The sequence below is a fragment of the Silurus meridionalis genome, chromosome 12, assembly GCF_014805685.1.
Source record: "Silurus meridionalis isolate SWU-2019-XX chromosome 12, ASM1480568v1, whole genome shotgun sequence".
Taxonomy (NCBI): Eukaryota; Metazoa; Chordata; class Actinopteri; order Siluriformes; family Siluridae; genus Silurus; species Silurus meridionalis.
This window is the reverse complement of record NC_060895.1, coordinates 19,682,433-19,708,812: the sequence shown is the minus strand read 5'-3', so window position 1 is coordinate 19,708,812 and position 26,380 is coordinate 19,682,433. Positions and strand designations below refer to the sequence as shown.

General features: G+C 36.8%; 1 protein-coding gene and 2 pseudogenes across 1 annotated transcript; all 3 read left to right on the top strand.

Moving 5' to 3' along the window:
- Window positions 1-9,587: 9,587 nt before the first annotated feature.
- On the top strand, window positions 9,588-10,526 carry LOC124394285 (putative gustatory receptor clone PTE01). Its single transcript, XM_046862431.1, has one exon. It carries the CDS (start codon window positions 9,588-9,590, stop codon window positions 10,524-10,526), a length of 939 nt encoding a protein of 312 aa, XP_046718387.1.
- Window positions 10,527-11,968: 1,442 nt separating this feature from the next.
- Window positions 11,969-12,926, top strand: LOC124394284 (annotated as a pseudogene).
- Window positions 12,927-15,668: 2,742 nt separating this feature from the next.
- LOC124394283 lies at window positions 15,669-16,606 on the top strand (annotated as a pseudogene).
- Window positions 16,607-26,380: the final 9,774 nt, after the last annotated feature.

Genomic DNA, 26,380 nt, shown 5'->3' with positions numbered 1-26,380 from the left:
TGGTGTGCCACATTTATATTCTCTTTCCTCCAAAGAGCTTGCAGGTTACTCAGGGGTCACCAGAGGATATGAACACGCTCTGGTTCTTAACAAGTATAACATGATTAGCTTGCAATAAAGTAACAAACAGTTTAACCTTGGTATCATCAAAAGCAATTAAACTAGAAAGGGAGCAAAATTAAAAACCAAATAGTGATCACATTAATAAGAACATTTGAAAGTGTAAGATGCATGACATTTTTGTAATGAAAGTCTACTTACTGGTGTGTATGTGTGTAAGTGTGTGCTTGTTATGGTTATCAGGTGAGTTCAGAGGTGGCAAAAGTACACTACTTGTTTTAGTTTTTCGCTGGTTAATATTAGGGTTGTCAACTGTTTACAATAATTGCAATTAATCAGATGATTTTAATTAATTAACTCGCAACTTAATCACACAGTTTTATCTGTTCTAAATGCACCTTTAAAAAATACTTTTCAAGTTTTTAATACTCTAATCAACATGGGCATGGACAGATTTTAATGCTTTATGCCAATGTATATTTATTATTAGTGAAACCAAACTCAACATAGAGAATAAAGACAAAATTCTTGTAAATGTTTTGAAATAATTATGGTGTTTTAAATCACGTAAATCATCAGGACACCAATGGAACCTTTGCTACAATTCCACACTACTACCTCTTCTTCTTCTTCTTTCGGCTGGTCCTATTAGGGGTCGCCACAGTGGATCATCCATCTCCATACCCCCTTGTCCTCCACATCTGCCTCTTTCAAAACATCTCATTCTCCTTGGTCTTCCTCTTTTCCTCCCTCCTTGCAGCTCCATCCTCAGCATTTTCCAACCGATATACTCCATGACCCTCCTCTGCACACAAACCATCTCAATCATGCCTCCCTCACCTTGTCTCTAAAATGTACTACATGTGCTGTCCCTCTAAATAACTTGTTTACAATCCTGTCCATACTTTTTACTCCCAATATAACCTCAGCATCTCCAGCTCTGCTAACTCCAGCTCCATCTCCTGTCCTTTACTCAATGCCACTGTCTCTAAACTATACTACATAGCAGGTCTCACCACAGTCCTATAAACTTTCCCCTTCACTCTTGCAGATACCCATTGATAACAAATCACTCCTGCCACTTTTCTCCACCCACTCCACCTTGACTGCACTTTTTTCTTCACTTCTCTAACACACTCTCCATTACTTTGCACTGTTGTCCCCAGGTACCTGAACTCCTCCACTTTCACCACCTCTTCTCCCTGCAACTGGACCACTCCACTGCCCTTCCTCTCATTCACGCACATGTACTCTGTCTTACTTCTACCGACTTTCAATACCCTTCTCTCCAGCGCATACCTCCACCTTTCCAGGCTCATACATCATAGTCTATGGAGACTCCTGTCTGACCTTGTTTGTCAATCTGTCCATCACCACTGCAAACAGGAAAGGGCTCAGAGCCGGTCCTTGATGTAGTCCAACCTCCACCTTAAACCAGTCTGTCATTCCTGCTGCACACTTCACTGCTGACACACTGTCCTGCACCACCCTCACATACTTCTCTGCCACACCTGACTTCCTCATACAATACCACAACTCCTCTCTCGGCACCCTGTCATACACTTTTTCTAAATCCACAAACACAACTCCTTCTGACCTTTTCTATACTTATCCATCAATATTCTCAAAGCAAATAATGCATCTGTGGTGCTCTTCCTTGGCATGATGTTGCTCTCAGATGGTCACCTCTTCCCTCAGCCTGGCTTTCACTACTCTTTCCCATACCTTCATGGTGTGACTGAGCAACTTTAGTCTCTTGTAGTAACTGCAGGTCTGCACATCTCCCTTATTATTAAAGCTCGACCAGCACACTTCTCTATTCCTCAGGCATCCTCTCACTTTTCAAAATCTTGTTGAACAACCTGGGCAAAATCTCCACTGCTATTTCTCCTAAACATCTCCACGCTTCTACCGGTATGTCATCTGGTCCAACCAATTTTCCAATCTTCGTCCTCTTAATCAGTGCTCTCACTTCCTCCATACTAATTCTACCCACTTCCTGCTTCACAACTTCCACACCATCATCATCAGCTGCTCAAAATACCCCCTCCATCTTCTCAACATCGCCTCACTAGTCAACACATTTCCATATCCATACTATATTGCTCTAACTTTTGGCACATTCTTCCCAGCTTGGTCCCTCTGCCTGACCAATTGGTATAAATCCTTTTCTCCTTCCTTAGTGTCCAACTTCTCATATAGCTCCTCATATGCCTTTTCCTTGGCTTTCGCCACAGTCCTCTTCACCTGCTGCTGCATCTCCTTGTACTCCTGCCTACTTTTCTCATCACCTCTTTCTCCTTATGCTTTCCTGCACTTCATCATTCCACCACCACATCTCATTGTCTTACTTTCTATTGCCAGATGTCACACCAAGTAGCTTTCTAGCTGTCTCCCTCATTACTTCTGCAATAGTTGCCCAATCATCCAGAACATCTTCAGCACCAAGTCAAGTCAAGTTTATTTCTATAGCGCTTTTACAACAGACATTGTCTCAAAGCTGCTTTACAGAATTTAAGAGTTAAGGTGAATTGTGTGTATTTATCGCTGATGAGCAAGCCATGCGACTGGGGCAAGGAAAAACTCCCTTAGATGACATGAGGAAGAAACATTGAGAGGAACCAGACTCAAAAGGGGAACCCATCCTCATTTGGGTGATATCAAGAGTGCGATTATAAATCTTTAAACAATATAGAACACTGGAGAGTGAGAACTAACATGAGCACTGGAATGTAAGATTATGAGTAATGTTCTTTCTACAGTCTTTTACAGTCATTTGTGGTTATAAAACTAGGAGCTACTGAGCAACTCATAAAAAAGCTCAACATTTGCGATCATCATAGATCCAACACCAGCCTCTCCATGCCAGAGACTTTAAACACACAAGGAGGTCCAGTGTCCAAACTCCACATGAAGTGGGATCCAAACGGTGCTGGTACCTCTCTAGGTGGTTCGCAGGGTTGGCATCTACTTCTTTAAAGGTCCACAATCTTCACAAGGTGGGACGTGACTGGGGCTGGCGCAACCTCAAGATGCCTCCTGATGGGTAGAGAAAGAGAAGCAGTGGAGAGGAATTAGCATAGCTGCTGTTCATGATATTAACAAGCAAAAGTTGGTAATGTGCATTTGATCAGATGTAATGGAGCACAACGTGTGTTGTGTAGGACTTGCTAAAAAGATAAATTTTTTAAACTGCACTTAAACTGGGTGAGTGTTGTCTGAGCCACAAACACTGTCAGGAACACTATTCCAAAGTTTAGGAGCTAAATGTGAGAAATGCTCTAGCACCTTTAGTGGACTTTGCTATTCTAGGAACTACTAGAAGTCCAGAGTTTTGAGATCTCAGGGAGCGTAAGGATTGTAGCGTGTTAGAACACTGGAAGGATACATGGGAGCTAAACTATTTAGGGCTTTAAAAGTATGTAACACTAGTTTGTAGTTGATTCGAAACTTAACAGGTAGCCAGTGTAGGGATGATAAGATTGGGGTTATATGATCAGATTTTCTCGACCTTGTGAGAACTATGGCTGCTGCATTCTTGACTAACTGTAGCTTGTTTATTAATGATGCAGGACAACCACCTAGTAATGCATTAAACTTGTCCAGTCTGGAGGTCATGAATGCGTGGACGAGCTTCACTGCATCTGATATAGACAACATGTTTCTTAGATTAGCAATATTTCTAGCACCACCAAGCCCCTGTCTAACCTCTTCCCTGGATCCTACACTACAGTCTTCCTCTTTCAGTTTCCACCATCTTTTTCTTCTTTCATTCCTCACTCTCCTTGTCTTCTTCTTCACCTCCAAAACCATCCTACAGACCACCATCAAATGCTTTCTAGCTACACTGTTCCCCACCAACACCTTTAAATAGAACATAGTCCACCTGTGTGCACTTTCCTCCACTCTTATGTCACCCTCTGCTCCTCCTTTTTCTTAAAATAAGTGTTCACCACTGCCTTTCCTTAAGGCCATACCTACCCATTACCTCCTCATCACCTCCGTTCCCTACACCAACATGCTTATTAAAGTCCTAGGTTCCTAGTTCCCCTTCGGGAAATCGAGCTGCGTAGAAACACTTTGGGAATGCCCCTGCATGACCACGCTCTGAACCACATGTAAAATCTGACCAATAGGCATTTAGGCGTGACGTCATCGGCGTGCGACGTCGCGTAAACCAGGAAGTTAGGCACACTAAAGAACCTTTTGGACTATGCCTTAAAGCTTAGTATAAGGTATATATATAGCTTAGCGCTAAGTAATTCGCCCTTCACTAGGGATGAGTGAGTACAGCATTATCTGTATCTGTATCTGTTAACCATATGAATTATCTGTATCTGTACTCGGAGTGGGTGGGGCCTAACCTGGAAGTAGGCAGGGCTTGTCGCGACATGGGCGGGGCTTTAACCAGTATGTTATTTTAAGCATGCAATTGATATGGGTTGATCAGAAATTGTTATATTTATTGCTGATTAAAAAAATATTTACAGGACAGCATCAGGATTGAGCTTCAGATCAATGGTTTTGATCACGATACAGATACAGATACAGATCATTCATATGGTTAACAGATACAGATACAGATAATGCTGTACTTGCTCATCCCTAGTGTGTATGTAGCTTAATTAATTTGTAATATTTATAACACTAGCTTACTACCTTTATTCTTTTATGAAATACAGCAAAAACGTGTCAGACACTCAGTGTCTGGTTACTGGTTAGAGACAGCTGAAGGTTTAAAAAAGAAAAAAAATCTCTGACAGGCAGAGATGCAATGCGAGTCGCATTCTACCAAGCAAGCACCACGTCTGAATGAACCCACGTTTACCAGAACTCTACTGGTTAGTAAGTACGTATTATTAACGTTACAACCCGAAGTAAAAAGCTGAAGAAACCCTAAACGTTAACGGAAAAGAGCCGCGAACCCGAGTGACTGAGGGAGAGACAGAGAGCTGTTGTGTGTGTGACTGTGAGTGAGCAGGGCGGGATCTATATGTGTGTTGGGGAGGGGCCTGTGACTAGCCAATCACAGAACGCTGACACAATCAGCTACCCAATGATGATTTTCATTCAATCCAAGCACAGATATTCACTCGTATTACTCGTATAATACTCATACTCGGCACAAGTGTTTTATCCGTACCAGATACTCGTTTCAGCCGAGTATTCAGCTCATCTTTATCCTTCACCATAGTAGAGGCAGAGGATAGTGTAAAAGCCCCTAAAAAGGTTTTTGGGGAGTGCAGAACACACCAAGCCACAGAGCTTAACTCTGCAAGATCACCACCAGATTTCTGAGGCAGGCCATGCATTTGGTACCTGGGCCTTCAGTGGGGACTTACCCGACTTAATCCACCTCTTAATACCGCCACTATATCGTCGCAATTATAGAAACCATCAATACTGTACAAAAAAATGCAATATAACAAGGCGTGGCATTACAGAGAGAGAGAGACATTTCACATATGGAAGGTGAATACCATTTTTACTAAATCAAGTTACCCAATTAGCACAATTCCAAACATTGACACTACCACTGCAACTGTGCCACAGACATCATCTGGAGCAGTTCAGAATCAATATTTGTCTAATAACATGACAAAAACATAAAAATTGTAATAAAATACAACCTACTCACCTGTCAGGGCAATGACCATGCATAGGAAGCGGGAGTAAATCAATCAAAGTTTTTTATTTTAGGTGCAACACACAAACACAAGTCTGGAAGAGTTACAAACCATAATGCGGGTATAGTCCATAATGCGGGTATAATCTGTCATGCGGGGATAATCCTGAAAGTGGGTAGGATCCGAAACGCGTGTGTCATCCTTAAAACGTGTAATCTGTAAAGCAGGTATAATCCTTAGGATCGGAACACGGAGCAGGAACCAGCGGGGAATGCTGGCGGTCATGGATCAGAACACGGAGCAGGAACCAGCGGGGAATGCTGGTGGACAGGAATCTGGAAGATCACTGTACATGACATAGTAGATCCAACCGCGAGAGGGGTCTGAACGGGAATTTATAAAGGGGGCCAGGTAATGCAGAACAGGTGTCTGTAAATAGTGCCGGAAGAGGCAGAGAGAGAGCCTTGGAGGAAGGCGTGGAGGCAGGGTCCCTGACCTTAAGGGTTGGCATCTGACGCCCCAAAACAACCCTCGCCCGGCGGGCCAGGGCACTCCGAGGAGGGTCCTGCCACCCATCCAGGGTCAAGGAGGAGGCATGGGAGAGAGGCTCAGGAGCGGAGTGGCGCCATCGGCGGAACACTCCGCTCCCGAGTTCCTTCAAGGGTGCTGGAGTTCCTTCGTGGGGCTTGGAGACTGGAGCCTGGCTTGGGCCTTCCCAGAATTATGGGGACTGTAATGGAGGTCCGCCGTTATCATCACAAACATCCATGTGAATGGCCAGGTAAAACTGGCGTACAAGCCAAGCGGAGAATGTTGGTGGTCATGGATCGGAACATGGAGCAGGAACCAGCGGGGAATGCTGGCGGTCAGGAATCTGGTAGATCACTGTACATGACATAGTAGATCCGACCGCGAATGAGGTCTGAACAGAAACTGATAAAGGGGGCCAGGTAATGCGAAACAGGTGTCGGCGATTAGTGCCAGGAGAGGCAGAGACATTCTCAGAGGCTGTATTCCAGTGGTGCCGCTCATATTTACTGGTCTGGAAGCGGCGAACAAAGACAAGCTAGCTAGCTTTGGGGTTGGCCGACCTCTCCTCACGATGTCTAGCTTTTCTTGCAAGTGGATTTTTAAGTATGTCCAAGACCAATTCAAGTTCTCTTGAACTAGGCATAAAAAAGTCTAACTTAGATGTAAGGTGTGCAGCGCACTACAGACGTGTTTGGACAGTCAAACTTGGCTGTAACAGTTTCCCTGTTCAATTAGAGGACAGAAAAATGCTGAGGGTATTCTGGGCCAGCTAGCTGGCCTTGTGAGGTGAATTTAAAATCTGATTGGTTATAGAAAAAAAAATATTTCTTAAGGAGACTATGGTTAAAAAAAAACAAAAAAAAGGCCAGCATTACAAACTCTGAAGGTCCAGGGCAGATTAAATTGACATGGCAGCACATAAAGGCTGAAATCTGATTGGACAAATATTCTAACATCTACATACACGTACTGGAAGCAGTGCAGCCAAAAGAAACACTACAAAATGAAGAGAATAAACTGTTGGGGATAAATTAATACAATTTCATGGAACAAGTATTAGAATTTAGGTTGTAAATGTACACTGGAGATCAAAATTAGAGAACAATTTATAAACAATTGAACAATTCTGACATAATGTCTGTGGCAGCGGGGGCGTGGCCGAGCATCGGTTTGTGAATGGGGGGCGGGGCAGGACGCAGGTAAGCGGGGATTTGCCTCACCTGCATCTAATAAAACCTGATGTCTGTGTTTTTTTTTCAGTGACCAGAAAACGCATAAAAACCGAGGGAGCGGAGGCGTGTGTGTGTGTGTGTGTGTGTGTGTGTGATGACTGTAGCATTGGAAAAGATTACAACAAAGTTTTCTGAAGGTTACCACAGTCAGCAGTTAGTAGGAAGTGTACAGGCCTCTGCTCTAAATGACTTCAGCACATCTGCAGCCACAGGACAGCACTAGTCTCTCACACTGCTCTGGTGTGATTTTGGTCCACTCTTCTTCCAGTCTCCTCCACAGTTCGGTGACTGTAGTGGGTTTCTTGGCCATAACTTTGTCGCCAAGGATTTTCCAGATGTTCTCTATTGGGTTAAGATCAGAACTCTGGGCAGGCCATGTCATTATTTCAATGTTTTCAGTTTCAAGGAACTGCTTTACCCATTTTGCTGTGTGACATGGAGCATTGTCCTGCATGAACACTGCGGTCTGATTGGGTGATGAACGCAGGGAAGGAACCATATGTTGTTGAAGAAGGTTCTGATAAACATTTGCATTCACTCTGCCATGTAGCTGTATGAGTCCCAACTCCTGCTGCAGAAAACATGCCCCAAACCATGACACTTCCTCCTCCACTTTTCACTGACATCTTTATACACTTTGGGTTCAGTCTTTCTCCAGTTTGTCACTGAACATAATGTTTCCCATCGGGCCCAAATAAATTAAACTTGCTTTCATCACCGAAGTAAACTTTGGACCAGTTCTCCTCTGTCCACACAACATGCTTAGTCTAGCCTTTTGATTCTTTCTGCTAATAAGAGGTTTGGTCACTGCAGAGTGGGATTTCCGTCCAAATGCTCTTAAATGTCGAGACAATGTATGGCGAGACATATCCTTACCCTGTTCAGCGCTGAACTTGTAAGCAATTCCAGCTGCAGTGTGGAAAAGATTGCCCATGGAGATCCTCCTCAGTATCCTGTCCTCTCTTGTATTTGTCTTCCGTGGACGACCAGCCATTTTGGCGGACTTGAATGAGTAGGTGATGTTGTAAAGATTCAATATTCTTGAAATCACAGATTTGAAACGACCAACTTGTCTTGCTATGGCTGATAGGGTCATCAATTTGGCCTTCATCTGGACAACCTGCTGCCCGGAGGCTTTCAGTCACTTTAGAACGGCCCACCATCTTGCAAAATCAGTGAATCTGGAAGTTAGGCTGCCAGTTAAATAGGGGGTTGACAGATAATCAAGGAATTTAGCACTAGGTGCCAGAATAACACCAATAACTGGGAGGTATCTGAACGTGTTCTCTAATTTTGATCAGTGTGTTTTCTGCAAAATATATATATTTTTTAAATGCCTTAGTTATTTTGTGGAAAAGGTGTTCTGGTACGACGGTATAGACAGGACAAAAACCTCCTCAACTGTTGAGCAGTAAAGATGACATTTTTTCAGAATTGTTCAATTTTTTATAAATTGTTCTCTAATTTTGATCTTTAGTGTAGGTCAGTGCTTTTGATAGTGTTTAGGCCAGCTGAGTGTTTCTAGAATTTGGTAGTGGATGGTGCGGCATGAGTGGCCATGTTTGAAAGTTGAGGTCCCAGCAAAAATGATTAGAAAATCTTATTATATTACATTAAATGTATTAAATTTAACTTGAAATGTGCTAAAATGCTTTTAGCTTTATATGGAAGTGTTAAAAGTATTCTGAATGTTTGCATTTTGTAGAAAAAAAACGTAAGATTACAATATTACAATCGAGACTAGGTCTGAAAGGGATACGGTGGTCACGTATTTTAATCCCATTAGGTCGATCCTATTCTTTCTTCTCATTGGGTTCCTCAGCAGTTGTCCCATGGCATGTATCCTTGCAACAGAGCACTTTAAATAGAACTGGCATTATAAAGAGCAATTCATAAATTCTAAATAGTAAAAAATGTCAGACTGAAGTAAACACAGGTCTTTGAAGATTTTTTTATAATACATTTTGCTAAATACTGTGAACATTTGGGGTAAGCAAACTAATGCATCTATCTTTATTTTTAGCTATCTATCTAGCTATTTACATAGTCCATTTTAAGAAATCAGTTTATGTTTTGCTTTATTAATGTTTTTCATTATTTTTCTGTTGATTTTAGGCATTCAAAAAAAGGAAGGAAAATGAATTCAAGTGTGTCCATTTATACAACTCTTCTCACTTTAGAACCACTGGACATATCACCATCTAATGTTATACCAGTGTTCATGTTTGGTACCCTTACCTATTGTACTATTTTATTTTTCAATATTACAATGCTGCTAACAATTGCTCTGAATCAAAACCTTCATAAGCCTATGTACATATTATTGTTCAACATGCCAATCAATGACATTGTTGGTGCTTCTGCCTTTTTTCCCCAGCTGATTTCTAGTATATTGTCACAAAATAGATCAATTACTTATTCTGCATGTTTTTTGCAAGCATTCTTAATACATTTATATGGGTCTGGAACACTGCTTATTCTGACTTCTATGGCTTATGACAGATATATTGCAATTTGTTGCCCATTGAAATACAACACAATGATGTCCCCAAACACCTTGCTTAAACTAATCATTTCAGTGTGGATCATAGCCTTTTTAGAGATTGGTTTACTACTTGGTCTGAACTACCGTGAAGAGATTTGCAGCACAAAAATAGTAGACACTTTCTGTAATAATCCAAGTTTGATGAAGCTCATATGTGGGGAATTCAGTATTGGTAACTACTATGGACTGTCTCTCACAGCTGTGCATCAAAGTATAACACTGTCTATAATATTTTTTACCTACATAAAAATTTTAATCACCTGTATTTTTAAAAGACAGTCTGATGCTAAAAGCAAAGCAATTCAGACATGTGGTACACATCTAGTTGTTTTCTTATGTTTAGAGATCACTGCACTGTTTGCAATAATTTCACACAGGTTTAATAATGTGTCCCAGTACTTAAGAAGAATATTTGGTGCATCTGCGCTGATATTTCCCCCTTTTTTTAATCCTCTAATCTATGGGTTGAAAACAAGGGAAATTAGACAGAACATTATTATTTTCTTCAGTAAAAAAATCTCCCATCGATAAGCTATATAACTAAACTTAAAACAATCACAACTAAAGAGGAAGTAAAGTTTTTTTGGGGTGATACCTTGCTTTCAATGGGAAATATTTTTGATGTTACCACAAATAACCAAGTAATAATATTATATTACAGATGCCTTCCTATATAATTATAAATGTATATGTTTTATCTTTATTACAGTCTAATTGTTTGGAGACAATTTTCAGTGATATCACAATATTCTGACTTATTCTCACATATCGAAAACAAAATGAATCCTGTAACTTTTGATATGTAATAAAATGGCACCATGGTTTTCCCCCCTTTTTCATTTTTTACTCATCTGTACAAATGCTGTGTCCAAGCACACTGCAATGAGAAATGAAATGGTTGCATTTTTACTGAACTGTAGACATACAGTAGAATCAACAGTGCACTTGTGAATGTCTTATATTGAAAATAAACCTTCACTTTTTTTTTTACAAAACAGTTGTAATTTGTACTTTATTCAAGAAGCAAATCCAGCGAATCATATACGACAAAAAAAACATTAACAAAAATATTTTAAAATTATTTAAATCCTGATCAAGGATTTTTTTTTTTCTGTGTCTTTACACTCTTCTTATGCATGAAAGAAATCTTTAATTCACCTTTACATTCTTGTTTTAAAACATATTAAACAAAAATATTTTGGAGCATTATGTAGAGTACAAAAATACATATTGATAATAAACTTAGCATTTTTACTTCTTCATAAACTCTTCAAATCATGTGGAAGAAAAAATGGCTGATAGGCTTTGATATTTTATTTTGTATTTTTTTTTATATTAGTTCATTAGATGGAAAATCATCTGAGGCACAAATTTTCAAAAACAGCATGCATTAATGTTTTTTTTTCTGTTTTTATTGTTCTGAGCTTAAATAGAAATGCTCTTGCATGCATAGTTGTGGCTATGGTGAATAGTTAAAATTCATTCATATAAATGTGCCTATTGCATTAGTCTATTTAAAAGTGTTGAATAGCGTCCACTTTATTAACAATAAACAGGGAATCTTATTTAAAATGTTAGCATTTTCATAACAAACAGTAAGAATAAAAAACAATAATATAATAATTTTTCCATGGATATATTCTATGGTGATTAACAACATCGCACAACATTTATCCTTTTTTTTTTTTTAACCTATTAGTTTACAGGTTTTCCCAAGGGAGCTATTATTTATTAAATGGGTCCACTTGAGCATTGAGAAAGGACTCATCATGAATTCCTAAAATAGATACAAGTGGAAGCTAAGATTATTTATAAGGACTTGTTCTGAAAAGATGAGCAACTGAAAAGTGAACCGTTGTGAGATAGTATGATATTTTGCTCATAAATGTGATCTGATTTTCAGGTTAAAAAATAAGTGTATTTAGTATTTGCATTTGAATAATATTTTTCTTTATGTTTTAGGACCTTTTTTCTTGCCAGACAAAAGAAGGACATGGATTCTAACATTTCCACATATGCAACTCTACTTACTTTGGAACCACTGGCCATATCACCACCCTATATTATACCAGTGTTCATGCTTGGAGCCCTTACATACTGTGCTATTTTGTTTTCAATATTACATTGGTGCTAACAATTGCTCTGAACCACAAACTTCATAAGCCTATGCATATACTGTTGTTTAATATGCCAGTCAATGACATTGTGGGTTCCTCTGCCCTTTTTCCTCAGATTTTGACTAGTATGCTTTCACAGAATAAATTAATCACATATTCGGCATGTTATGTGCAAGCCTTCTTGATACATTTGTATGGAACTGGATCATTTCTTATTCTGACCGCAATGGCTTATGACAGATATATTGCAATATGCTGCCCATTGAAATACAACTCCATAATGTCCCCAAAAACTTTGTTGAGGATAATCATTACAGTATGGAGCATAGATTTTTCATTGGTTGGTTTACTGCTTGGTCTGAGCTACCGTGACAAGATTTGTAGCACAAAAATAGTGGACTTTTTTTGTAATAATCCAGGTTTGATGAGGTTAGTATGTGGGGACATAAGGTTCAATAACTACTATGGACTGTCTTATACAGCTGTGCAACACTTTATAACACTTTTTATAATGTTTTTCACTTACATCCAAATTTTAATCACCTGTATCTCTAAAAAGCAGTCTGATGCTAAAAGCAAGGCAATTCAGACATGTGGTACACACCTAGTTGTTTACTTATTTTTGGAGTTCTGTACACTGTTTGCCGTAATTTCACACAGGTTTGATAATGTGTCCCAGCAAATGAGAATGATCGTTGGTTCATTTATGATGATATTTCCTCCTTTTTTCAATCCTCTTATATATGGTTTAAAAACCAAGGAAATTCGACAGAACATTATTTTTCGTCTTCCAATACATAATTACAATAATTAAGTCATAGCAGAACATTGTTTGTTACTGTGATGTTTAATGTATATTCATTTCATAAACTGCATTACAATGTTTGTTGAACTACAATTTAATAATGTCAGATCCCTGAAAAGATTTCTTAGACTAACATATACAAGAAATGTTCATGATTCTTTTAAAATGGTTTTGTTACAACAATAAAACAAGCAATTTTCTACTAATTAAATTATTTAAATGAACATTTTTGTACTTCTGTTTGTTTAAAATTTTACAATACTGACTAGATTGAAATTAAGGTCTCAATGAAGTTTTTGATGAATGTAATACTTATCATAGGGAATATTTTAGATAAATTATGTTAATACATCTAGTATACTTCCAGAGGCCTTGAGAATCACAGTATAAAGCAATTTTATTTGACTCTTGATGGCTTATTCACTTTTCAGTGACAATGTTTTTGTGGGTTTCTTTTTTCTTTTGTACAAGTGCATTTTCCAGAGAGAACTATGTTATTGCTTAAGTGCCCAACAGCGGGATTTATTGTTAATTGGCAAAAATCTGTATAAATGTATTTCAATTATTTCATTTACATGTTGAATTTCTTTAATTAACATTAAAAAAAAAAAAAAAAAATATATATATATATATATATATATATATATATATATATATATATATATATATATATATATATATATGTACTATGTATGTGTTTATTATGTAGAATGATTTTTCTTTTTTTAAATAATCTTTAATAAATATCTGAGGTTCTGACTGAATCAAAATAACTTTTTTTACATTGTTTGTGAAGTTTTATGTTTACATATGAGAATTTTTTACCTAAATCCAGTCAAAGTCATTATTATTGTGATTAAATTTTTATTTCAAAGGTGAAACCTTTACAATTATGGTATGGTATCTGACTATATGCCTGTAAATGAACATCAGGACCAAATTATCTCTTAATTTCAAATGGTTATTTTTAAATTTACACCAGCCAGGCTTAACATTTGGACTTATAACATTATGTCCAGTGAGTGAATACGCTGATTATCACTTCATCATGGCACCTGTTAGTAGGTGGAATATATTAGTCAGTAAGTGAACATTTTGTCCTTAATGTTGATGTGTTAGGCGCAGGAAAAATTAGCAAACTTGAGGATTTGAGAGAGTTTCACAAAGGCGAAATTGTGATGGCTAGACAACTAGGTTAAAGCATCTCCAAAACTGCAGATTTTGTGGGGTGTTCCCAGTCTGCAGTGGTCAGAATCTATGAAATTGGCCCAAGGAAGGAAAAGTAGTGATCCAGTGAGAGGTCATGGCTCACTGATGCATGTGGCGAGCAAAGGCTGGTCTGTGTTGTCCAACAGACAAACTATTGTAGCTCAAATCACTGAAAAAGTTAATACTGGTAATGCTTGAGTCACAGCTGTTTGGGCAGCAAAAATGGGACAAACACAGGCAGGTGGCCATACTGTTACGCATGGTCAGTGTATATTCTCATATCTAAAAAACATTACCCTTAAAAAAATGTTGGTTCTCAGATATTAGCAAGTAGCAGTCAATGTATATCCTGGCAAAACACCAATTAAAGCTTTGAAAGGAGTTTTAGAACAACCAAACATTTTATCATTTAAAAAAAATTACAGTATGGAGCTAAGGTTGCAAATGTCAGGTAGCAGGGATGGACAGTTACTCATTTGATTTAAAAACCACTTGACTGACTGTTAACTAAAACATTGAGCTCCCTACTCCACTCACTAGTGAAATTGTTATATCAGTGGACTTATATAATAAATTAAAAAGAAATATTAACATTTTTAATACTAATTTTCCAGCTTTTAAAATGTTTGTAATTAATTTCCTTAATCATTTAAACCTTTGTAGTAAGTTTTAACCCTTAGCAAGTAGTTGATTTCTATCATGTAATACTCAGACAGGCAGATTCCAATGTATTAAGGCTTTAATTTTAATAGCAAATCCAAATCAGGAGACAATAGCGTAGTAAAAAAACAGGCCATATTTAGATGAAAAAGCTTGCTGGGAAAAATAAGATAAAAGACAAAAGGTTGGCAACAAAATATCAAATAACACTAAAGTCTGAAAAGGACATTTACTGTGACATTTAATGTAGAATTGGAGTCTGTGGCAGCCATATTTGTAGGTCATGGTGTTTGCTAGGAAATTTCTCCAGCCAGCTCAGATCTGGCAGTTTAAATTTGAAAATCAAAATGTAAAAACACAGCTAAAGGAATTTTGTTAAAAGAGATAAGAATGTTCATGTTAATGTTAACTGAATGCATTATAATGAGGAAAAATAAATTAAAAGAGCTGTGAAAGAGCTAATCCCATTAGTGTTATCTTATTTTTCTTACTTAATGGTTTACTCAAACCTTTTCCCAAGGCAGTTATTATTCATTGGGTAACTTGGGCATTATAAAAGGACGCCTTGAATACCTAACATGTTTAAAGCCTCAATCTATACTTATAAATTATAAGGACTTCTCATGTTCTGAAATGATGAGCTTCTGAGGGGCTCTGAACATAACCTATTGTTAAATTGTACCATATTTTGATAAATTCTGCGATTTGAGATTTAAGGTAAGCAATCAACGTGCATATTTTGGCAGCATTTCTAAATAGTTACTTAATTAAATAACCAACTGAATAACTTATTTTCCCTATATTTTAAGTTAGCATTTGAATAACTGTTGTTTTTTGTCTGTTTAGGACTTTTGTTCTTGCCAAACAATAAAGGGAAGGAAAATGAACGCGAGCATATCCATATATACAACTCTTCTAACTCTGGAACCACTGGATATATCATCATCTTATATTATGCCAGTGTTCATTCTTGGAGCCCTTACATATTGTGCCATTTTGTTTTTTAATATGACATTACTGCTAACAATTGCTTTAAACCAAAAACTTCATAAGCCTATGCATATACTGTTATTTAACATGCCAGTCAATGACATTATAGGTGCATCTGCATTTTTTCCTCAGGTGATCTCTAGTATACTTTCACAGAATAGATCAATCACTTATATTTCATGTTATGTGCAAACATTTCTGACACACTTATATGGGGCCGGAGCACTTCTTATTCTAACTGCTATGGCTTATGACAGATATATAGCTATTTGTCATCCACTAAAATATAACACCTGGATGTCCCCAAATAACTTGTTAAAGATAATAATTGCAATATGGACCCTAGATTTTACATTGATTGGCGTTCTACTGGCACTGAGTTACCGTCAAGAGATTTGTAACACAAAAATAGTCGACACATTCTGTAATAATCCAAGCTTGATGAAGTTAATTTGTGGGGACATAAGTTTGAATAACTACTATGGATTGCTTATTACAATTTTTTTACAAGGACTGTCACTGCTAATAGTGATATTCACATACATCCAAATCCTTATCACATGTATCTTTAAAAGACAATTTGATGTAAAAAGCAAAGCACTTCAGACATGCGGTACCCACCTAGTTGTTTTCTTATGTGTAGAGTTCAATGCTTTTTTGCTTTAATTGCACACAGATTTGTAAATGTATCCCAGGACTTGAGGAGAGCCTTTGGTGTATCTGTAATGATATTTCCTCCTTTTCTTAATCCTCTAGTTTATGGATTGAAAACTAAGGAAATTCGACAGAAAGTTACTGTCATCTTCAAGAGAAAGATCTTTCAGTCATAACAAAAGAATGTTTAATGCTTATTTATTTCTTATACTGCAGTGCAATATTTGTTCAATGCAAAAATGCACTATTATTTGATATATTATGCTTTATACCTACTATCAAGGTGTCAAGGAAAAAATTTAATACCAAAAACTATTGTTTTTTTTTTTTTTAAATAACCAAAAAAAAACAAAATCATTCCATCAGATTGTTAACAATTTGTCTTGTTATTACATTAAAACAGAATAATGCATTTTTTTTTTTTTTTTCTTCATAGCATAAACATTCTACTACTGTACTGTTTTGAAAGCCTTGACTTGGTTTCCTCAACCATTCATTGGAAGAGGTTGGTGAAAATTACCCAGGTTCTTAATGATTGAATGATTGATATTATTTCATAATAAAGCTTTGTTTCTGCCTTTTTGTAGCTCATCTCCTACTATAACACTATTTTCTATCTGTAATTTTTCATCTGTAATTTGTTACACTTTTTAAGGTACTGGTTTGCTGAATAAAAAGTGGTTAAAATCACCTGTGCATTTAAAATCCACCTATGAATATTCTCTAATAAAATGAAAGTCTACAACCTGAATTTTAGCAATCAGATTGAGTGTGAAGATGTCAGACCAGGATTTTTATGTAGAAGAATAACTGAATAATCGTACTGATGCTCTGTGAAAATCCTGTTATTTTTAACCTGTAGATATTGTTCGCAGTTTAATCACTGTATTAAATACATGACAGTTGGAGCAAAGATGCATTATTTCATATTACCAATAAACCTCTTAAATTTTGAAGATCCTGCCTAAAGGGCAAACAACACAATTATTAATATAAAATCAAGGCCCCAAGCAGAAGTTATATTACAACTAACTGTGTAAGGATGCATTATCAAATTATATATGAATGGCTTGCAAATTGCGATGTGGTGATCTAATGACATGGCTGCAAGAACAAATAAAACACACTTCCTGCATACAAATATAGCAAAAGACCTTGCAGGACACATGATGGGTAATAGACCAGATTAGTTTGGGCTGCAATATCCACCAACAAAAATAGTTTGATGGTAATATGAGTAATTTGACTCAAGAGTCTCTCACTTGGTTTGGTCCTCTTCTAATTTACATCCTATTTGTAACCTTTATCTTCTACATTCATGGAGGATACAGGATTTATTATTCAAATGTTTTATTTAGGTTACACGTTTTAAACCTCCACATTCATTACACTGCATAAAAATGGGAAACTTATTGAAATACTCTACAGTGCACATTACTAAAAAGCTTTATAGAGGGTGATTTAAAAAAAAATCAAATTGTAGCTGAAATTTAGATAAAACAATGTTTTAAACCATGGATTAATTGTAATTGTGGTTGAGGTGACAATGTTTTGCATTCCTAAAATCAAAATTATTAAGTAAAATAAATTGCAATTTATTTTATTGATTTAATAATTTACATGCAATATGGGGTCAACCTTGGTATCTGTAGAAGAATGCTAAGGATGGAGCTGCAAGGCAGAAGTAAAAGAGGAAGGCCAAGGATGAGCTTTATGAATGTGGTGAGGGAAGACATACAGGTAGTTGGTTTGAAAGAGGCAGATGTAGAGGACAGAGTGGCATGGAGATAGATGATCCACTGTGGTGACCCCTAACGTGAGCAGCCGAAAGTGTCACTAACTTCCGGGCTCACGGCACGCACTTCTGGTTGTGCGGCATGCATTTCCGGGTTCTTGTCCCTGAGACTCTTGCCACCCTGCCTGCTCTGGATTATTTTCCCAGATCCTGATCCTGTTCCATATTCTGTTCTGGATCCTGATCCTGATCCTCTTCCTGATACTGTTCTGTTCTGCTCTGCTCTGCTCTGCTTCATCTCTAGACTGTTTTTCATTTTGTATTTCTGCTCTGCCCTTCATTGTTCTGTTTGTTTTATTACCTTTCTGCTGGCTCTCAGACTTTGAGTTATTTGCCCTGTGTTTTTTCACCATGTGTTTGCATCCTGCATTTGGATCCTCCCTTCCAGTCCCAACTACCTGCTTCCTGACAGAAAGAAGAAGTTGTTTGAGACAACCTTGGCATTATTAAAAATTCATACTGCCATCATGCATACAATGCGATCAATTCTAGGTGTCTACAGTAAAAATAATATGTATTGCATTTACAGTATTAAATGTTTTGAAAGTACTGTTTTGAGAGTACTGTTTTACTATCATGCTTTTGTTAAACTGTAGGTTGTAATCGGTACAAAAACTTACTGTATTCATAATTGTCAGCAATGCACTCTTCAATCTACAGAGCATTTTAATACAATGAAAATACAATTTTACTCCCCTCTCCTTAACAAGTGAGGTATTTTTGCATGCTTTGTAGGCTTGGGCTTTGTAGGCCAAGGGAACCTTGGCATAAGCAGTTGCATTAAACCAAGAAGAAAATCCTGCAGAAACAGCTGATCTATATTTTATGTTAATTAGAGACATTTCATTGAGGACAGCTGAATGATTGCATTTAAACATGACATGAAATGTGATTATGCATTTAAAGACTAAAATTGGTTGTGCATCAGCAGGTTATTGTATTGTATCGATTTGATCTGAAAATGTTTACTGTAAGTTTTATGTTTGTCCACAGTTTTGACACAAATCTCACAAAAAGGAAAATCACAATAAATAAAATAAAATCACAGTACATTAAAGTTTTGCTTTTTGCAAACAAATTAATTAAAAGTTTTGCATAGTCATATACAATTTAGGTCATAATTATTTGAATTCACCTTTGTGTTTTTTGATAATGGCAAAAAATGCTTTTCTGATGTCTTTTGTTTTCATTCCATATATAATTGGATTAATAACTGGAAGGAGTGTGAAAGTCAATATAGCACATATTTTTTGCACATTAGATGGTATGTTCTGGAAACGATATAAAAGTATATTAATACTAGAAACTATTTCAAATAGAAAAAAGGTAATTATCTGTGCTAAGCATGTGTTTACAGCTTTCATCCTAGCATCAGTTTGTGTGTGGGGAAGACATGCTTTAAGAATTTTTATATAAGAGAATAATTGAACAGTCACACTTATCCCTTGCATAAATCCAGTTATAGCTAATCCATAGATATTGTTAATAGTGAAATCACCACCACATGAGAGTTGGAGCAAGGATACATTATCACAATATATATTAAAAATAAAAGTCCTGCATTTTGAAAATCTTGCCTGAAGGGAAAATAAAACAACAATCAAGGCTATGTCAAGTCCCCAAACCAGAGCTATGACACAACCAACTGTGTAGGGACTCATAATAGAGTTATATCTGAGTGGCTTGCATATTGCTATATAACGATCAAATGACATGGCTGCCAGGTTAAAAACTACACTACCTCCATACAAATGAAGCAGAAAGGCCTGCAGGACACAAGTTGGGTAATAGACTGTATTTGTTTGGGTTACAATATCCAGAAGTAGCCTTGGGAGAGCACATGTGATCCCAATAAGGTCTGCCAAAGGTAGACTGAAAAAAATGAAAAACATTGGTTTATGAAGGCTTTGCTGGGTGATAATTAATGCTAAAATTGTCACATTGCAAAACACTGCAAAAAAATAGCACAAAGATCCAGTGATGAAAACAGGATAAACCGCTTCCGGTGAAACATCAAGTCTGGCTATTTGGAGGTTATAAGTGAATGTTGTATTTAAGAATTGAAGTGCCATTTGAAACCTGTGCAATAAATAAATAGAGGGAAAAAGGTTAGGTTCATTTGCATTAATCATTTTTGTAACAGCAATTTTACAGCACTGATTATATTTCTTTATCTTATGTTTACTATACACATCAAAATATTGTATTCTGACAATACAATACACTTACCTTATAAAATATGACAGTTATAACAATTAGCTCAAGAGGAGCATGGAATGGGACATTTATATGCAGTTGCATCCCCCAAAGATTATGTATGTGATGAATATTACACTTGAGTATATCAGGAACTTTTAATTAAAACTTGCTGAGATAAGCTATGATTCCCCCAGATGTGTAGGTGTATAGATTGCATTAACGTTGTTATGGCATTAATATTGTTAACAAAAGCACATTGGAAACTGCTTAAAATCTACAGAAATATTTGCAATAAACTTTTAAAATAATTATTCAGCAGCCAAATTGAGTATCGATAATCGATAATGCCACAAAATGATTGATAAAATATGTTGCAGTAGTTGATGTAATGTACATTTAGCACAGTAACATGGGGAGTTACATATACTATGAGTGAGGCATATTTTAAAGGAGATGAGGAAATTATGACAACTTGGTGCAGCTATTGCAGATTTTTTAGAACCTGTTTTAGAATCCTAAGTTGACCTGATACACATATCTGACTAAACATTCTGCACACACTAAACTACACTACAGTAAAGAAACTAGATGTTTGATATATTAGATATACAAAATAAACAATTATATATAATAATATTATACAAATACAGTAATGTTATATATATATATATATATATATATATATATATATATATATATATATATATATATATATATATATATATATATATATATATATATATATATATATATATATATATTCCTGCAACACTATTAGCAGACCATTAGCATGGAATCTAAGGCGAATTATAACATGATTATGTATTTTTTTTACTAAATGTATTGCTGGTATAGTCCCAATTCAAAAAAGGTTGGGATGCTGTGATAAACGCAAATACAAACAGCAAGCATTGTATTATATATCCCAAATAAAAAAATGGATACAATGTACCACTTTAATTCAAAAACTTATTTTTGGACCAGAGACGTGCAGTCAAGATCGCAGCCGACCCCTTACACTCTGGAAACTACCTCTTTCAGTCCCTCTCCTCTGGCAAGTGGTTCTGGTGCCCCACTTACACCAAGATGCCCCCCATAAAAAAATTAACAAATTAAAAAATGCTCACGAACAGTCACTTTCACTTTCATGCAAAGCCACTACCTGTGTACAGTATTTATTTAATTTATTACAGTTTATTTAAAAACTGTGTACACATTTCATATCTGTGTATATGTTTGCACCTGACACCAACACAAATTCCTAATACTGTAAAGTACTCTTTGCTGAACCTTTTGCTGTACCTGGCAAAAAACTTTTCAGATTTTTCTGATTCTGAAAACATCAGAAGGAGGCCATGCAGTGATTTACATTACAGAATCTTGCCTGTTTTTAACGCCTGAGGGTTGAACATTCATCGGCATTGATAATGTAATCAGCAGCCATTGTAAGCTATAGCATTCTCTCTTAGTCTATTGAACACTCTAACAAACATTTAGCTCTAATCCATATTTTTTATTTGTGGCCAAATGTGATTTCATAAGCAAAGGAGTAATATAGACAACATATAAATGTATTGGCCAGAACTGTCCTTATCTGATTTACAGTATTTATTTGTTTCTATTGGGCTTTTGGTTCATTGTCACTCTTTGCAGCATTGGAAATTAAAAGACTATTTAAGGTGCAGGACTCTACCCCAAGACTTTGTCCAGATGTCAGAGATGTCAGACCTAATTTAATATGCTGGATGAGCTGACTGTGCTGCAGTCGAACAAATTATATCTGCACCACCAAAGACATTCAGATACAAAGAAAATGGTGAATCCCGCCAATAGGCATGTGGGCGACGTTGTGTAAACCAGTAAGCTACAAAATGGCTGAGCGATGGTAGTGACATTAGCTTTTAATTGTTCAGGTACGCACTCTGTAAGTAAATCTGTGCAGCCATGAGCTTTTAATGCAAGCAGAATTTCGACTGTGTGTACTTTCTTACCCTGCTTAATTTGGGGGGCATGCTTAGTCGGTTCTCGATAGAGTCAACTGTTAGCATTTTTAGCCGTGCGGCTAGGCACTCCGTTGTGGCTCAGGTCACGGTCTCACCGAGGCAAGCGGTGGCAAAGGTTGCGGGACTCGCAGGCCAACCAGCAGAAGGTGTGAAGATGGATGAGTTGTCTCCAGCCTCTCCTGCTGGGTCGAGCTCCCGTTCCCCAGGAAAAGCACTCACTACGACGTTTCATTCTTCTGGCGCGTTTAACGCGGAGCTCCATATTTCTTCCGAGGAGGAGGAATACGCTCCAGTATTGCCTACAAAAGCCACTTCAGCTCTAGTAGGTAGGGCTTACGCAACGACAGGTAAGGCAGGAGGTTGCTTCCACACGATGAGTGTGCTGCAGGCATAACAGGCTGACCTGCTATGAGAGATTCAGCTCTGGGGCTGACAAATAGGAGTTACGTCGTGCTGCGACCTAACATTGAGATGTCATTCTCGCCTGCATGAAGGAGCTTGGTTTAAGACTGAATGCAGTGAAGAGTGTGCTTTCTCTGTTGCAGAGAACCAACTTCTTGGGCAAAGTGTGGGACTCGACCGTGTTGCATGCACGATTGTCTTCCGCCCGGATCACAGCCATTCTCACAGCAGTCAGGGGAGTAAGAGAAGGCCAAACACTCACTGTAAAGCAGTTCCAGTGGCTGCTGGGTCTCACAGGAAAGGTTTTCCTGCCAATAAGCAGACTCTCAGTAGATGGATAGTGGATGCCACATGTTATGAGTCCTCTGGTCTTTCCATTCCTTTCGGAGTCAGTATGGTGGCCTCTAAGACCTGGTCCGCAGGGGTTCCCCTACAGGACATATGTAACACTGTGGGCTGGTCCACCCCTTTAACCTTTGTCAGGTTTTACGACCTTGACCACAGAGCCACTCCTGGATCCTCTGTCCCACACGCTGGTGGTGCCCAGACACACTAGGCAGGGACAGGTCAGTATGGCGTGATTAGACACTCGTTTCCAAAGCGTTTCGACCATACTCCCTGCAGTGCTTACCTTCAGAAGCTAATGTTGCTACCATCGCTCAGCCATTTTGCAGCTTCCTGGTTTATGCGACGTTGCCCGCCGATGATGTCACGAATTGCCTATTGGCCGGATTTCACACGTGATTTAGAGCATGGACAACGCGGGGCACTCCTAAAGCGTTTTGACGTGCCGACTCGTTCCCTCAGGGAACTAGGGTTACATACGTAACCTACAGACGTTGGTGCCTACATTCAGCTTCCAGGCAATCCAGACACGCTTTTGCTTAGAGCAGCATGAATGTCTAATAGTTTCAAATCAACTAAAAATAATGAAAGCTGATTTAGCTGATTTTCAAGGAGACTAATTGAACAGCATGTGACATGCAGAAAGAAAATAAAGAAAACATAAATAAATAAATAAATAAATAAATAAATAAATAAATACAAATTTGCACCAAAAAAAAAAAACTTAAATCTTAAATCTTAGTCACAAAAACATTTGAATTATGCCCCAACAAAATCTGCTCATAATATACTGTGAAGACTTTTTTTTTTTTTTAAAACAGCTTGGTAATACAGGGTAAGTTTAGCTCCAACTGTGGTCACAATCTGCTAACCAGATAGTTCATAATTGTGTAAATTGTCAAAAATGTAAAAAGAAAGAAAAAGAAAGGGTAAGATGGCAAAATCTAATCTTTAATTCAGAACTTGATTTTATTGAAAGGCTCACTAAAAATTGTAAACTCTGTAAATCTCACTTGGGTTATGTAAGATTTTAGTTGTCAGCGGAACATTTTTAACCATACCATACTATGTCAATAATAAATTGTTGGTTTTCTTGTCTTCTGGGACATCTTTATAGCAAAAACCTTACATCATCCTAAAATAAGCTTCTTCATTAATGAGTTGAATGGGGAATTCCATTAATGAGGTCCTAATAACATAGGCAAATACTAATTGACCTTTAGGGACTTGTTCCCAGTCTCCCAGTTTCCATCTTTTACAGTACATTTTCTACTAATAAACAATGTTGCTAATAATGCCATTGAGATGAATTACCTTGAGATGAAGTTTTAAAGTTTTATTATTTGAAACAAGCTTATTCAAATAATTGTATATATTTCTAACTTTATATTTGTTTTATTTGTGTGCAACTGTGGTACTGTAGTTAAAACACAAATATAGTAGATATCTTAAGATGATGGTAGCTATAAGGCAATTTTTGAGGATTTATATTGTAATTCTTACTGAATATACTGGAATAAATGTAAAAAAAATATATAAAACAAACAACACATGGACTTTTGGGAACATTGGACATTGTGGGTTTTCTTTGATTTATTTTGATATCCAGTCAAAATCAAGTAATTCTGTGTAGTTTACTTGTAACATGCCTTTAGCATGTATAATGGAGTCACTGTGTTATATGTCATCGCCATAAGTTTTGCTTGGCATATTTGCAGCTAAAAAATGTATACTTAAATTGATCATCCTCTTCATTATTCAGTCACAGTTTCATTTTGATCAGGCTTGTGGTGAATCAGGAACCTATCTAACACTGTGTGCAAGGCCAAAGGATTCACTCATACACTCATTTACACATCTAGACACATTTGTAGAAATGTAGCCACCAATGTAAAAAAGTTTATGAACTAAAACACTTTTTTAAAGATTGTATGAACTTGGTTGATTGCAGTTAATTGGATGTTATTTGAAATAACTTGGGTTTCTAATAAATTTTAGTAAGGACTGTTACTACTACTACTACTACTACTACTACTACCACTACTACTACTACTACTACTACTAATAATAATAATAATGCTTTACCCATTGGGATATGGGCAGTGGAATGTAGCATATAGGTGTGGAAGGCACTTGCAATAGAGTGATGTAGTGAGCTTTTGAGATGCATGTTGCCATTTATATCACTTACCTCTCATACTGGGCTAAAATATTGTCCTGGCCTATTGGGGCCAAAGATTCTTCAATTAGTTGGCAGTGACTTGGACAATGACCACAAGAGACCTACAAGGTAATTGAATTAGGCTATGGTCAGTGTTATCTGTGCAGAGCCTTGAGTATTATTACTGCCCTCCTGTGTCTTTCTGAAAAAGGCCATCATTTCCATTATGGCCCTTGAACCAAACACTCAAAATGCTGTACAGATCATTGTCTCTTAACAAATGATATTATCAGATTAGTCAGTTTTACTTTAATTATCTCTTTCTTTATGTCAGTTTTGGCTTTTATGTTTATAAATGTTGCTTCAAGTAAATGTGTTATGTATGTGCATGTTTGTGCTACAGTTAATAATTAATGATGTTACTGACTCAAGCAACTTTGCAAAGCTGTTTTATATATATATATATATATATATATATATATATATATATATATATATATATATATATATATATATATATATTTTTCTTTTTCTTTTTTTCTTTTTAATGGCATTATCTTGTATATTTCATACACCTTAACCAAACCCAACTAATTTGCTATCATCTAAAGTTCATACACATTAAAGTCAATTTGTTTGCCATTAGTGTCTTTAGTTGTCCTCAATGGAGCAGTTTAATTGCTTCCATAAATGATAGTGTTTTATTTGTGTTTCTAAATCCGTTACTATAAGAACAATAGCAACAGTTATTCCCATTGTTATTTCAGTGGAGTTTCTAAAAACATAATAATAATGCACAGATATCTGACCTCAGAGAGTATTAATCCTGTGTATATGTGAAGCAAAGCAAAATACAGTGCTGTGCTAAGGCTGTATACAACCTGATTTTTATGCTATTTTTAATTTTTATTTGATGATTATTTGATTGGTCAACAATCTAAATTTTTATTTGATGAGTCAACAATAAATCCAGGTATTAGTTTTCCAAAATAACTGTATTATTATTATTTTTTTTAAATAGGCTGATGGCCAATTAAGTAAATAT

Excerpts from the sequence above, each read along its gene's own strand:
- LOC124394285 (XM_046862431.1), top strand. The coding sequence starts at position 9,588 with ATGAATTCAAGTGTGTCCATTTATACAACTCTTCTCACTTTAGAACCA.